Genomic DNA, 15894 nt, shown 5'->3' with positions numbered 1-15894 from the left:
AGGAGCGTATGAGGAGTGTGTGAGGAGCTTGTGAGCAGTGTTTGAGGAGCGTGTGAGGAGCGTGTGAGCAGTGTGTGAGGAGCGTATGAGGAGCGCGTGAGGAGCGTATGAGGAGCGTGTGAGGAGCGTATGAGGAGCGTGTGAGGAGCTTGTGAGCAGTGTGTGAGGAGCGTATGAGGAGTGTGTGAGGAGCGTATGAGGAGGGTGAAAGGAGCGTGTGAGAAGCATGTGGGGAGCGCATGAGGAGCTTGTGAGCAGTGTGTGAGGAGCACGTGAGGAGTGTGTGAGGAGCGTATGAGGAGCGCGTGAGGAGCATTTGAGGAGTGCGTGAGGAGCTTGTGAACAGTGTGTGAGGAGCGTGTGAGGAGTGTATGGCATATGAGGAGCGTATGAGAAGTGTGTGAGGAGCGTATGAGAAGTGTGTGAGGAGCCTGTGAGGAGTGTGTGAGTAGCGTATGAGGAGCGTATGAGAAGTGTATGAGCTCTGCACCACACACTGGAACATAGCTGTGAGGAACTGATGGCGTTCAGACACAGACAGCAGTGAAGACAGGGGCTGTGTGAGGAGACTGTGAGCAGTGTCTGAGGAGCTTGTGAGCAGTGTGTGAGGAGAGTATGAGGAGCGTGTGAGGAGCGTGTGAGGAGCGTATGAAGAGCATGTGAGGAGCTTGTGAGCAGTGTGTGAGGAGTGTATGAGGAGCACGTGAGGAGCATATGAGGAATGTGTGAGGAGCTTGTGAGCAGTGTATGAGGAGCGTATGAGGAGTGTGTGAGGAGCGTGTGGGGAGCTTGTGAGCAGTGTGTGAGGAGGGTGTGAGGAGCATGTGAGGAGGGTGAAAGGAGCGTGTGAGGAGCGTATGAGGAGTGTGTGGGGAGCTTGTGAGCAGTGTGTGAGGAGCATGTGAGGAGGGTGAAAGGAGCGTGTGAGAAGTGTGTGAGGAGCATGTGAGGAGGGTGAAAGGAGCGTGTGAGGAGCGTATGAGGAGTGTGTGAGGAGCATGTGAGGAGGGTGAAAGGAGCGTGTGAGGAGCATGTGAGAAGCGCATGAGGAGCTTGTGAGCAGTGTGTGAGGAGCCCGTGAGGAGTGTGTGAGGAGCACGTGAGGAGTGTGTGAGGAGCGTATGAGGAGCGCGTGAGGAGCATTTGAGGTGTGCGTGAGGAGCTTGTGAACAGTATGTGAGGAGCGTGTGAGGAGTGTATGGCATATGAGGAGCGTATGAGAAGTGTATGAGAAGTGTGTGAGGAGCGTATGAGGAGTGTGTGAGGAGTGTGTGAGGAGCGTTTGAGGAGTGTATGGCGTATGAGGAGCGTATGAGAAGTGTATGAGCTCTGCACCACACACTGGAACATAGCTGTGAGGAACTGATGACGTTCAGACACAGACAGCAGTGAAGACAGGGGCTGTGTGAGGAGTGTGTGAGCAGTGTCTGAGGAGAGTATGAGGAGCGTGTGAGGAGCGTATGAAGAGCATGTGAGGAGCTTGTGAGCAGTGTGTGAGGAGTGTATGAGGAGCGTATGAGAAGTGTGTGAGGAGCGTATGAGGAGCCTGTGAGGAGTGTATGGCGTATGAGGAGCGTATGAGCAGTGTATGAGGAGCCTGTGAGGAGCGTATGAGGAGCAAGTGAGGAGTGTGTGAGGAGCGTATAAGGAGTGTGTGAGGAGCCTGTGAGGAGTGAATGGCGTATGAGGAGCGTATGAGCAGTGTGTGAGGAGCACGTGAGGAGTGTGTGAGGAGCGTATGAGGAGCGCGTGAGGAGCATTTGAGGTGTGCGTGAGGAGCTTGTGAACAGTATGTGAGGAGCGTGTGAGGAGTGTATGGCATATGAGGAGCGTATGAGAAGTGTATGAGAAGTGTGTGAGGAGCGTATGAGGAGTGTGTGAGGAGTGTGTGAGGAGCGTTTGAGGAGTGTATGGCGTATGAGGAGCGTATGAGAAGTGTATGAGCTCTGCACCACACACTGGAACATAGCTGTGAGGAACTGATGACGTTCAGACACAGACAGCAGTGAAGACAGGGGCTGTGTGAGGAGTGTGTGAGCAGTGTCTGAGGAGAGTATGAGGAGCGTGTGAGGAGCGTATGAAGAGCATGTGAGGAGCTTGTGAGCAGTGTGTGAGGAGTGTATGAGGAGCGTATGAGAAGTGTGTGAGGAGCGTATGAGGAGCCTGTGAGGAGTGTATGGCGTATGAGGAGCGTATGAGCAGTGTATGAGGAGCCTGTGAGGAGCGTATGAGGAGCAAGTGAGGAGTGTGTGAGGAGCGTATAAGGAGTGTGTGAGGAGCCTGTGAGGAGTGAATGGCGTATGAGGAGCGTATGAGCAGTGTATGAGGAGCCTGTGAGGAGCGTATGAGGAGCGTATGAGGAGTGTGTGAGGAGCGTATGAGGAGTGTGTGAGGAGCGTATGAGGAGCCTGTGAGGAGCGTGTGAGGAGTGAATGGTGTATGAGGAGCGTATGAGCAGTGTATGAGGAGCCTGTGAGGAGCGTATGAGGAGCGTATGAGGAGTGTGTGAGGAGCGTATGAGCAGTGTAGTAGGAGCCTTTGAGGAGCGTGTGAGGAGTGTATGAGGAGTGTATGAGGAGCGTATGAGCAGTGTATGAGGAGCCTGTGAGGAGCGTGTGAGGAGCGTATGAGGAGTGTGTGAGGAGCGTGTGAGGAGTGTATGAGGAGCCTGTGAGGAGCGTATGAGGAGTGTGTGAGGAACGTATGAGGAGCGTATGAGGAGCCTGTGAGGAGTGTATGAGGAGCCTGTGAGGAGTGTGTGAGGAATGTGTGAGGAGTGTATAAGGAGTGTGTGAGGAGTGTATGAACACGCTGAGCTGTGAGAGATGATGATTTGAAGGAATGTGTCTCAATCGCCTGGAGGCCTTAAAACACACCTGAGGTTTCTGAACCACCAACTCCATCAGGCACACACACACACACGCACACACACATACGCACAGGAAACACACACACACACACACACACACGTTTTAATCCATGGTCAGAGTCCAGCTGTGGCCCTGATAAAGAAGAAACACAAAAAACCTGTTGTGTGTGTTATCAGTGTTCGTATCTCTGACACACACACTTCTCTCTCTCTCTCTCTCTCTCTCTCTCTCACACACACACACACACACACACACTATCTATAGATCTGAAACACTGAGGAGTGTTTACACAGGCGACTGAGAATGAAAGACTATAAAGAGTTCAGGGTACAGGGGCACGTAACACACACACACTGGATTCTGTCAACTGTGGGGACTTTACATAGACATCCATTAATTTCATGGAGACCTACTCTAACCTTCTCAGTAACTAATATGACTTTAACCCTAATCCTAACACTAACGCTAATCCTCACCTTCACCCCGATCCTAAACACGAACCCTGACTCTAAACATTTTTCACCTTAAAATATATTGATGCTGAAGGGAGTAGCTTAAGGTCCCCATAAAGACAAGTCCCCACAGTGTGAGTGTAAACACTCAGATCAGAATAAATCTGAACATCTTTAATACAGAAGTTAGCAAACAGGAATTATTACACTTATCATAAATACTCCTAAATACTTACCTTAAATACTATCCTAAATAATTCCCTTAAACATTCCTCTTAAATACTATCCTAAATACTCTCTTAAATACTATCCTAAATACTCCCTTAAATACTCCTCTTAAACTTTCCCTTAAATACTAACCTAAATACTCCTCTTAAATACTCTCCTAAATACTATCCTAAATAATTCCTCTAGATACCCTTCTTAAAAACTTCCCTTGAATACTCTCCTAAATACTTCCCTTAAATACTCCTCTTGAATACTATCCTAAATACTCCCTTTAATACTCCTCTTAAATATTTCCCTTAAACACTGTCCTAAATACTCCCTTAAGTACTCCTCTTAAATACTCTCCTAAATACGTCCCTTAAATACTATCCTAAATACTCCTCTTAATTATTCCCCTTAAATACTCCTCTTAAATACTATCCTAAATACTCCTCTTAAATATTTCCCTTAAATACCTCCCTTGAATACTCCTCTTAAATACTATCCTAAATACTCCCTTAAATACTCCTCTTAAATAATTCCCTTGAATACTCTCCTAAATACTTCCCTTAAATATCCCCTTAAATACTATCCTAAATATCCTCTTATATACTATCCTAAATACTCCTCTTAAATATTTCCCTTAAATACCTCCCTTGAATACTCCTCTTAAATACTATCCTAAATACTCCTTTAAATACTCCTCTTAAATATTTCTCTTAAACACATCCCTTAAATATACTCCTAAATACTCCCTTAAATACTCCTCTTAAATATTTCCCTTAAATACTCCCCTAAATACTACCCTTAAATATTCCTCTCAAATACTCCTAAATACTCCCTTAAATACTTCTATTAAATACTTCCCTTAAATAATCTTCTAAATACTCCCTTGAATATTCTAATTATTTTATATTTGAATTATTTTGATCAGATGTATTAAAAAAGTCATATTTTTAGATCTGATTGTTTTTCGGAATGTTTTTAAATCTTAATTTTAAACCTCCTCCTTGCACCACCCCAAGAATGTAAGCTACTCAAGTGGCTTACGAACATAATTCAGATTTAAATAAAGACATCAGTGATTTAGCGGCATATAAATGCCTCTCCTTTAAAAACCCGAGCTAAAGGAGGAGGTGGTGAAGCCCAGAGAGGAACGAACTGAGCTGGGACCGGCTCTGACCCGAGGAGCAGCTGTACACCTGCAGTACTCTGTCTCCTCGGGGGAGGGGGGGCAGTGCAGGTGTGAACGAGTGTTTAAACACGGACACGTGGCTCTGTGGTCATTATCTCATTTACCCAGTGGTCAGTAGACGTCTGGCTCCATTCACCTCCACTGTGCACTGCTCTGACTCCAGAGGATTCTCTAGATTTTCAGAGCGTTCCACATCAGAGCGCTATGATTTAACACGAAATAATTATTAAACTTTAATCACAGCTGGGGGCAGATGTTTCAGAGCACCCACCCCCTCCTGAGGAATTCCAGGTGTGTTTGTGTGTGTGTATCTCAGGTGTGAATCCTCTCTAAACAGACAGTAGAGTCTTTCCAAGTGAATCTCCTGCAGCCAATCAGATCACACTTCCGTTCAGTTCCATTCACTTCCACTCAGAGACACTGTGTTTGTTCGGGGTGTGTAACGGCTCCAGTGAGGATTACAGGATGATGCAATACCACTTAGTAACTGTACACACACACACACACACACAGATAGAGAGAGAGGATCCCAGCTGCTGCTGACTAAAGGAAAACACACCTTCTGATCACACACACTGTCTCTCCTCACCTCACGTGGCTCGCACTCACACACACACACACACACACACACACACACACACACACACACACATTACCTCACACACTGAGTCAGGTTTTGTCAGTGAACTGGAACTAACACCCATCCGTTGCAAAACAAGTGTCCAGACACTAATGGCTTATATCAATTCATCCATCCATCCACTCATTCATCCATCCATCCATGGCTTTTACATTTACTGTAGTTATTATTATCATTAATAATTAGCTGTCATTATTATAAAGCTATTGTTTTGTGAGATTTGGTTCTGCTCACTGTTCTCACTCTGTTCTCACATTGTTCTCACTCTCTGTTCTCACACTGTTCTGGATCTCAGCAGATGACTCAGAGCTCTGCATCATTTCCTCCTGTGTCTGATATCTCACTGTGATCTGACGGCGCTGTAAACAGTGGATTAACCATGACTCTGTCCTGACTCTCTCCTTTATCTCTGGCTCTGGAGCTGAACTCAGACACAGTGTCCACTCTGTTCCTCTGTTTCTGGGTGAGTCCAGACTGAGAAGGACAGCGGAGGCTGCGGAGCCAGTGGAGGAGACAGAGCGTGGAGGGGGCGGGGCTTCTGCAGGTTTGAGTAAAGCTCATTTGCATGCACCTCGTTTCCATGTTGTTCCGAGCGCTGCTGCTTTGCAAATCAAACACACGTCTCCACACGAGGACAAAGAGAGAGAGGACATTCACAGACAGACCCCCACAGAGCAGGTGTGATGTGGTGGTGGATCATTCTCAGCGCTGCAGTGACACTGACGTGGTGGTGGTGTGTTAGTGTGTGTTGTGCTGGTGTAGAGTGGATCAGACACAGCAGTGCTGCTGGAGTTTTTAAACCCCTCAGTGTCTGGACCGAGAACAGTCCACCGACCAAAAACATCCAGCCGACAGCGTCCTGTGTCACTGATGAAGGACTAGAGGACGACCCACACACACTGTGCAGCTATAAAATATGCAGAGCTAAGCCTCGGGGACAATACAGAGCTCAGCTCATCCTCAGGAGCTAATTACGCTTTAACTGATCTTTACCCCTGGGACAGTCCGTTAATTACTAATCAATTACTAATCAATATCTGTTTAATGAGGAGGTCACTGTTAAATAACCTCAGCGCTGAGTCGTGCAGAAGTGGACATTTTGACTTTCTCAGCTACAGCTACAGCGCCTCCCTAAAGAATCAGGAGCAGAAACAAGTTCAGGAGGGGGACAGGTGTCCGCACTGTGCACAGGACGCGGGGACATTAACGAGGGAGGCTCATTATCTCTGCGCAACTGGAGACCGACCGTCAACAACATCCAGAGCGGGAACTCTACACTAAACCAATATTTACCCTGAGTTACAGTAAAGCAGCAGGGCCTGCAGACATCCCATAATAACCTCCAACACGAAGAGACTCTGTCCACTCTGTGAGACGCTCCTCCCTCGTTGGTCCACCTTGTAGATGTAGAGTCAGAGACAGTAGCTCATCTGTCGCTGCACAGTGTGTGTCGCTCGTCCTCTAGTCCTTCATCAGTGACACAGGGCTCCGCCCACCAGGCCCCGCCCACAGGACGCTGTCCACAGAGACTGTTGTCCAGTTGATGTAGAATGTAACTGCTGCACCCTTTAAGGTGCTCTGTTTTAATGTGGAACAACGATTCAACTAAGATCCGAACAGAACCACTGCAGTGCTGAAGATGGAGGAGCCATATTTAAGGTGGAATGAAAATTCAATTCAGATACGACACTGCTGCACCACTTAAGGTGGAACAGCCATGTTTAATGTGCACAATTTAAGGTGGCATGGAGAATTCCAGTAAAAATGCCAGATATGATCCTGTTGAGCCATTTAAGGTGGAACGGAACATGTAAAAGGTGGTAAATGACATGTAAATGTCGATTTTTTAATTTAGTTTTTACATTTTGTATTTTGGAGAAAACTAAACCCTGAACTGTGGCCTGGGCCGATGTCCCGGCGTCGTTTCTGTTATTTCTGAACCCAGCTGCAGACGAGTATCTCAGCTCTGAGACGATAACACAGCTCTGAGACACGAGGACTGATACAGAGCTGAAACCATAATCAGATCAGAGCTCCATCAGCTAACTCCATTACAACAGAGCGGCACAGGGTGTGTGTGTATGTGTGTGTGTGTGTGTGTGTGAGTGAGAGAGAGAGAGAATAAAATTCAAACACCCTCTTCACAAAATATATCAATATTTGTCTGTATACATTTATCTAAATATGGATATACTCATCTCTCACTCTCTCTTTCTCTCTCTCTCTCTCTCTCACACACACACACACACACACACACACACACACACACACACACACACACACTGAGCTGTGTTTCCTTCTGCTTTAAGGAACATAGAGTCTGTGACGCCTTAAAAGCCTTTGATGGAAAATCAGTAAAAGACAGCCATGACCGGAACTGATCATTACACACACACACACACACACACACACACACGGTGCATCAATAATAGAGCAGGTTTGTCCTTGCTGACCCTGTGAGAGCCGGAGCGTGGTCCTGTTCAGGAAATCTGAAAAAAGCAGAAGCTCCGGTGCCACTACATTCCTACTGCAACATTTAAGAGGGAACAGAAAATTCAAATTGCCTCAGATGTAAACGCAGTGTCATTTAAGGTGGAATGAACAGTTTGAATAAGTCGCTCTCTACAGCTCTGATACTGTTCCCTGTCCTGGGGTCAGCTTAGGGTTGCAGAGTGTCACAGTTAAAACACTCAGTCCAGTATAACACACTGCCCCGATTACAACACGAGAGAATCTGTGTGTGTGTGTGTGTGTGTGTGTGTGTAAGGAGACAGAGGAGAGAGAGGGTGTGTATAAACTCCAGCTCTCTATCTCTCTCTCTCTGTGTGTGTGTGTGTGTGTGTAAGGAGACAGAGGAGAGAGAAGGTGTGTATAAACCCCAGCTCTCTATCTCTGTGTGTGTGTGTGTGTATAATCCCTGTATGAGTGGAACAGCAGATTATACACACCACACAGCTGCCCACCACACACACACACACACACACACATACACACACAGACAGTAGCAGTTGAAAGCAGGTTGTGACAGTCTGTTATTGCGTGTGTGTTTCACAAGCAGATGACCCCGTGCTTACGTAACACACACACACACACACACACACACACACACACACTTCAGACTGCTAAACTATTCAAGTCTTAAAGGGCTGGTATCACACCAAACACCTCTCCTTACTACCAGCCCAATTTAAATTCATCATGCTTGTGATGTCACAAAAGTAATCCTGTTGTATATTAGTTTGAAGCACGGCATCATCTCCAGCTAACACACTACTATGGTGAAGCACGAGCACACCCTGGAGGGTGTGTCAGTCCTTCACAGGGCGACACACACTCGCACATTCACTCACACCTACGGACACTTTTGAGTCGCCAATCCACCAACCAACGTGTGTTTATGAGCGTGGGAGGAGACTGGAGCACCCGGAGGAAACCAATGCAGACACAGAGAGAACACACCACACTCCTCACAGACAGTCACCCGGAGGAAACCCACACAGACACAGAGAGAACACACCACACTCCTTACAGACAGTCACCCGGAGGAAACCCACGCAGACACAGGGAGAACACACCACACTCCTCACAGACAGTCACCCGGAGGAAACCCACGCAGACACAGGGAGAACACACCACACTCCTCACAGACAGTCACCCGGAGGAAACCCACGCAGACACAGGGAGAACACACCACACTCCTCACAGACAGTCACCCGGAGGAAACCCACGCAGACACAGGGAGAACACACCACACTCCTCACAGACAGTCACCTGGAGGAAACCCATAGTTAATAATGATAATAATAATAATAATAATCCGCCTGCAGTGGTTCACCCCTCCTCACCCATTCACAGCCCACTTTTTGAATGAGGTACAGCCAATCAGAATAAAGCTCATTAACATCAAGGTCTCAAAGGGAAAGTTAATAAACAGAGGGTGAATTGGTGAATAATGTTATGAATATTCGGAGGCAGAGAAGCGTGGAGTGAAACCTGAAGCTGGGTTTGAGGAGCAGGACTGAACTTGCGAAGCCTCAGCGGAAAGAGGAAAGAGACGCGGGGATTTTCAGGGGAATCTCAGGATGTGTTTATAGCTGTGAAGCAAGGGGTGAGAGGAAGATAGAGATTTAGAGATTCACGCTTTGGGACAAAGCCCTGCCCAGGTGTTGAGTTCAGATGTTTTGGACAGAGATGTAGAGTGAAGTCACCGGAGTCTGGTGAATCTCACCTATAGCTTTTAAATCCATTTTTCTTTTTCATGCTGTTCATTCTTTTTGTTTAATTCTGTGAATACGTCCCCACTGTGTGTTCACATACCGTCCCTTTAAACCCACACTACCACGCTGTAGTCAGGTGACTCTGCCCCGTCCAATCAGCCACACGGAGGAGAACCTAAACACGGAGGCGGACCGAGCGACTGGAGCGGCTCGTACCGAAGAGAAATGCTGCGTCTGTGGTTTGGACGTGTTCTGACTTTAGTGAAGACACCGAACACAAAGCACTGAGAAAAACCAGTTTCAGACCGAAGTGAATCCCCCGCTCTGTTTCACACTGAACACAATCACACACCGAATACGAACAGAGCACGGCTCAGACGCAGAGCCGGAGCTCCCAGCCGCATCAGAGACACACACCCCACCTTTAACACTGGAGTGTGTTTACAGCACGAGCCTCGACAGTGAACTGAGAGACAAACTACTACATCTACACAGTCCTCCAGTAATCATAATGGATGTGGTAAGTTTATTTAATCATGATATTGAGTTACGCTCGTATCACAGCGCTGACTGCATCATGTTGTATTTTCTGTAGTTCCTCACAGAGCAGGTACAGTGAGGGGTAAGGTTTGAGGAGGGGGGAGTGTTTTACTATGAGCCCACCCACCCCTCCCTGACGTACAGGTCACACAGCTACTACAGTTGAGAGAGAGAGAGGGCTCAGGGTCTAAGGGCATATTTACTCACAGCCGCACCTCCACTCTCTCACTCTCTCGACCGGCCACACCCTCAGGACTTTAACACCTGGCAACCTCCCTGGTCTACCCCCATAATCCCGCTGGATTTACACCCCCCTAGCTTTTCTTTTTCTCTGTCTCTCTTTCTGTCTCTCTCTCTCTCTGTCTCTCTGTGTGTGTCTCTCTGTGTGTCTCTCTCTCTCTCTCTCTCTGTGTGTCTCTCTCTGTCTCTCTGTGTGTGTCTCTCTCTCTCTATTTCTCTCAGTGTCTCTCTCTCTCCCTCTGTTTCTCTCTCTGTGTCTCTGTTTGACTGGATCCTAAATGTCTAACGTGGCACAATAAATGAACACACATTTTTCTGAGAGTGTATGTTGTTGTTTAATGTTGTGTGATATTAATGATTAAAGACAACAGCGAGAGTGTGTGTAAAGTGCTGTCGACTCTGAGAGACTGTAAAACCTGCCATTGAAATGAGACTATTTTACAGCTGAGATTTACAGCGAAATATAGATTACAACGAACAGAAAGTGAGGACAGTACTGACGTCTGACAAGAGTTCAGAAAAAAACTACAGGAAACACAGGACTAACTCAGCTCTAAACCCAGTTACACGGGACTAACTCAGCTCTAAACCCAGTTACACGGGACTAACTCAGCTCTAAACCCAGTTACACGGGACTAACTCAGCTCTAAACCCAGTTACACGGGACTAACTCAGCTCTAAACCCAGTTACACGGGACTAACTCCACTCTAAACCCAGTTACACGGGACTAACTCAGCTCTAAACCCAGTTACACAGGACTAACTCAGCTCTAAACCCAGTTACACAGGACTAACTCCGCTCTAAACCCAGTTACACAGGACTAACTCCGCTCTAAACCCAGTTAAACGGGACTAACTCCACTCTAAACCCAGTTACACGGGACTAACTCAGCTCTAAACCCAGTTACACAGGACTAACTCAGCTCTAAACCCAGTTACACAGGACTAACTCCACTCTAAACCCGGTTAAACAGGACTAACTCCACTCTAAACCCGGTTACACGGGACTAACTCAGCTCTAAACCCAGTTACACGGGACTAACTCAGCTCTAAACCCAGTTACACAGGACTAACTCAGCTCTAAACCCAGTTACACGGGGCTAACTCCGCTCTTAACCCAGTTACACAGGACTAACTCAGCTCTAAACCCAGTTACACGGGACTAACTCAGCTCTAAACCCAGTTACACAGGGCTAACTCCGCTCTAAACCCGGTTACACAGGGCTAACTCCGCTCTAAACCCAGTAACACAGGATTAACTCTGCTCTAAACCCAGTTACACAGGGCTAACTCCGCTCTAAACCCAGTTACACAGGGCTAACTCCGCTCTAAACCCAGTAACACAGGACTAACTCAGCTCTAAACCCAGTTACACGGGACTGACTCCACTCTAAACCCAGCTACACGGGGCTAACTCAGCTCTAAACCCAGTTACACAGGACTAACTCCGCTCTAAACCCGGTTAAACAGGACTAACTCCACTCTAAACCCGGTTACACGGGACTAACTCAGCTCTAAACCCAGTTACACAGGACTAACTCCACTCTAAACCCAGTTACACGGGGCTAACTCCGCTCTTAACCCAGTTACACAGGACTAACTCAGCTCTAAACCCAGTTACACGGGACTAACTCAGCTCTAAACCCAGTTACACGGGACTAACTCCGCTCTAAACCCAGTTACACAGGGCTAACTCCGCTCTAAACCCAGTTACACAGGGCTAACTCCGCTCTAAACCCAGTTACACAGGGCTAACTCCGCTCTAAACCCAGTAACACAGGACTAACTCCGCTCTAAACCCAGTAACACAGGACTAACTCCACTCTAAACCCAGTTACACGGGACTAACTCAGCTCTAAACCCAGTTAAACGGGACTTACTCCACTCTAAACCCAGCTACACGGGGCTAACTCCACTCTAAACCCCGTTACACAGGACTAACTCCGCTCTAAACCCAGTTACACAGGACTTACTCCATTCTAAACCCAGCTACACGGGGCTAACTCCACTCTAAACCCAGTTACACGGGACTAACTCCACTCTAAACCCAGTTACACGGGGCTAACTCCACTCTAAACCCAGTTACACTGGACTAACTCAGCTCTAAACCCAGTTACACAGGACTAACTCCACTCTAAACCCAGTTACACGGGACTAACTCCACTCTAAACCCAGTTACACGGGGCTAACTCCACTCTAAACCCAGTTACACTGGACTAACTCAGCTCTAAACCCAGTTACACAGGACTAACTCCGCTCTAAACCCAGTTACACAGGGCTAACTCCGCTCTAAACCCAGTTACACAGGGCTAACTCCGCTCTAAACCCAGTTACACAGGGCTAACTCCGCTCTAAACCCAGCTACACAGGGCTAACTCCGCTCTAAACCCTGTCGTAAATTCCCCATTAGAGACCCACTCTATGGATCATAAACAGGTTCATTCAAAGAAGACAATGAGTTTGATTCTTTATCTGATGTGGGCTGCACTTCTGTAAACATTGCCAGCTACTTCCTTGCTGAGAAAATTACTTACTGCACCTTTAAGTGGAGACGATACACTAACATCACAATAACGATCACAGATCACAAACATCGACCACCTCTGAGCACAGTCAACACAGCTCTGCGGCACTGCTGCGCTCTCTTCCTCTCTCCATTTCTCTCATGTCCTCTCTCCTCTACTTCTCTCATGTCTCTTTCTCACTCTCTTTTCTCTTTAATTCTCTCAACCTCTCTCTCCCTTTCCCTCGCTGTCTCCGTTCCCCTCTTTCCTTTTCTCCTTCTCTCCCTCTTTCCCCTCTCACTTTCTCTCCCTGTCTGTCTCCATTTCTCTCTCTCTCTCTCTCTCTCTCTCTCTCTCTCTCTCTCTCTTACCTTCGTAATGGGACCCTGCAGGTGACGGGCGGGTAGTCCTGATATCTCTGGCCGCCTCCACTGAGACCGAGTCCGTCTGTGTTCTGGACGTATGACCGCGGTACAGTTACAGGACACTCATCAGAACCGAACCGGGACAAGAACACGAGAGAAAACACATTTACACACTCCACACACACTCACAGTGCACATGTACAGCTCCTCCCCGGCCAACAGCCGCACACACTGGGTTGCCAGATGCAGAGGAAATCTCGAAATCACCAGCTCTTCACTGAGCTCAAACCCCGCCCTGTGTTTAAAGCGTCCACGAGAAATAAAATCAGGGGCTGCACAGTGTAAAATATTAATAAAAATAAAAATAAAGGTATAAACAGTGGGAAAAAGTTATCATTTAAATATAAAACGGATGTGTCTTTTGTTAACAATCTAGATATTTTAAATACAGAGGAGGATATAAATCAATAACATGTTTATAAATATATTTTCAATACTCGCAGATTGTGTTATTGGGTTGCTAGTTAATTAAGAAATACACATCAAATGTTATTCATGTTCTCATGGGATACATTGAGTGGGAAATTATATCTGGCAACCCAGCACCCACCACTCACTCTTAAAGGGCCCATCTACAACCCGGGAGAGACCCTCTCACTGTTCATAACAGGAGGATCAGTGGAAATGTGTTCTCTGGAGTGATGGGGTTCCTCTGGTGTGTGGAACAGTGGAACTGTGTTCTCTGGAGCGATGGGGTTCCTCTGGTGCGTGGAACAGTGGAACTGTGTTCTCTGGAGCGATGGGGTTCCTCTGGTGCGTGGAACAGTGGAACTGTGTTCTCTGGAGCGATGGGGTTCCTCTGGTGTGTGGAACAGTGGAACTGTGTTCTCTGGAGTGATGGGGTTCCTCTGGTGTGTGGAACAGTGGAACTGTGTTCTCTGGAGTGATGGGGTTCCTCTGGTGCGTGGAACAGTGGAACTGTGTTCTCTGGAGCGATGGAGTTCCTCTGGTGCGTGGAACAGTGGAACTGTGTTCTCTGGAGCGATGGGGTTCTTCTGGTGTGTGGAACAGTGTAACTGTGTTCTCTGGAGCGATGGGGTTCCTCTGGTGTGTGGAACAGTGAAACTGTGTTCTCTGGAGTGATGGGGTTCCTCTGGTGTATGGAACAGTGGAACAGTGTTCTCTGGAGTGATGGGGTTCCTCTGGTGTGTGGAACAGTGGAACTGTGTTCTCTGGAGCGATGGGGTTCCTCCGGTGTGTGGAACAGTGGAACTGTGTTCTCTGGAGCGATGGGGTTCCTCCGGTGTGTGGAACAGTGGAACTGTGTTCTCTGGAGCGATGGGGTTCCTCTGGTGTGTGGAACAGTGGAACTGTGTTCTCTGGAGCGATGGGGTTCCTCTGGTGTGTGGAACAGTGGAACTGTGTTCTCTGGAGCGATGGGGTTCCTCTGGTGTGTGGAACAGTGGAACTGTGTTCTCTGGAGCGATGGGGTTCCTCTGGTGTGTGGAACAGTGGAACTGTGTTCTCTGGAGCGATGGGGTTCCTCTGGTGTGTGGAACAGTGGAACTGTGTTCTCTGGAGCGATGGGGTTCCTCTGGTGTGTGGAACAGTGGAACTGTGTTCTCTGGAGCGATGGCGTTCCTCTGGTGTGTGGAACAGTGGAACTGTGTTCTCTGGAGCGATGGGGTTCCTCTGGTGTGTGGAACAGTGGAACTGTGTTCTCTGGAGCGATGGGGTTCCTCTGGTGTGTGGAACAGTGGAACTGTGTTCTCTGGAGCGATGGGGTTCCTCTGGTGTGTGGAACAGTGTAACTGTGTTCTCTGGAGCGATGGGGTTCCTCTGGTGTGTGGAACAGTGGAACTGTGTTCTCTGGAGCGATGGGGTTCCTCTGGTGCGTGGAACAGTGGAACTGTGTTCTCTGGAGCGATGGGGTTCCTCTGGTGCGTGGAACAGTGGAACTGTGTTCTCTGGAGTGATGGGGTTCCTCCGGTGTGTGGAACAGTGGAACTGTGTTCTCTGGAGTGATGGGGTTCCTCTGGTGCGTGGAACAGTGGAACTGTGTTCTCTGGAGCGATGGAGTTCCTCTGGTGCGTGGAACAGTGGAACTGTGTTCTCTGGAGCGATGGGGTTCTTCTGGTGTGTGGAACAGTGTAACTGTGTTCTCTGGAGCGATGGGGTTCCTCTGGTGTGTGGAACAGTGAAACTGTGTTCTCTGGAGTGATGGGGTTCCTCTGGTGTATGGAACAGTGGAACAGTGTTCTCTGGAGTGATGGGGTTCCTCTGGTGTGTGGAACAGTGGAACTGTGTTCTCTGGAGCGATGGGGTTCCTCCGGTGTGTGGAACAGTGGAACTGTGTTCTCTGGAGCGATGGGGTTCCTCTGGTGTGTGGAACAGTGGAACTGTGTTCTCTGGAGCGATGGGGTTCCTCCGGTGTGTGGAACAGTGGAACTGTGTTCTCTGGAGCGATGGGGTTCCTCCGGTGTGTGGAACAGTGGAACTGTGTTCTCTGGAGCGATGGGGTTCCTCTGGTGTGTGGAACAGTGGAACTGTGTTCTCTGGAGCGATGGGGTTCCTCTGGTGTGTGGAACAGTGGAACTGTGTTCTCTGGAGCGATGGGGTTCCTCTGGTGTGTGGAACAGTGGAACTGTGTTCTCTGGAGCGATG

The 15894-nt window shown here is 48.1% G+C and overlaps 1 protein-coding gene across 2 annotated transcripts in view; it reads right to left on the bottom strand.

Annotated features, from left to right (window-relative positions):
* Positions 1–13506, bottom strand: part of coro2aa (coronin 2Aa) — a 28981-nt gene extending 15475 nt beyond the window's left edge. Inside the window, exon 1 of one of the 2 annotated variants that reach the window (XM_066678407.1) lies at positions 13420–13506. In XM_066678407.1, coding sequence (XP_066534504.1) covers positions 13420–13428 — 9 coding nt within the window. In that variant the 5' untranslated portion in view covers positions 13429–13506. Of the gene's footprint in view, positions 1–13236 lie in introns of both variants that reach the window. The other variant, XM_066678408.1, reaches the window with a different exon arrangement.
* Between the last annotated feature and the right edge of the window lie 2388 nt (positions 13507–15894).

The sequence above is a fragment of the Hoplias malabaricus genome, chromosome 8, assembly GCF_029633855.1.
Source record: "Hoplias malabaricus isolate fHopMal1 chromosome 8, fHopMal1.hap1, whole genome shotgun sequence".
Classification (NCBI taxonomy): Eukaryota; Metazoa; Chordata; class Actinopteri; order Characiformes; family Erythrinidae; genus Hoplias; species Hoplias malabaricus.
This window is presented reverse-complemented; position numbering and strand designations above follow the sequence as displayed.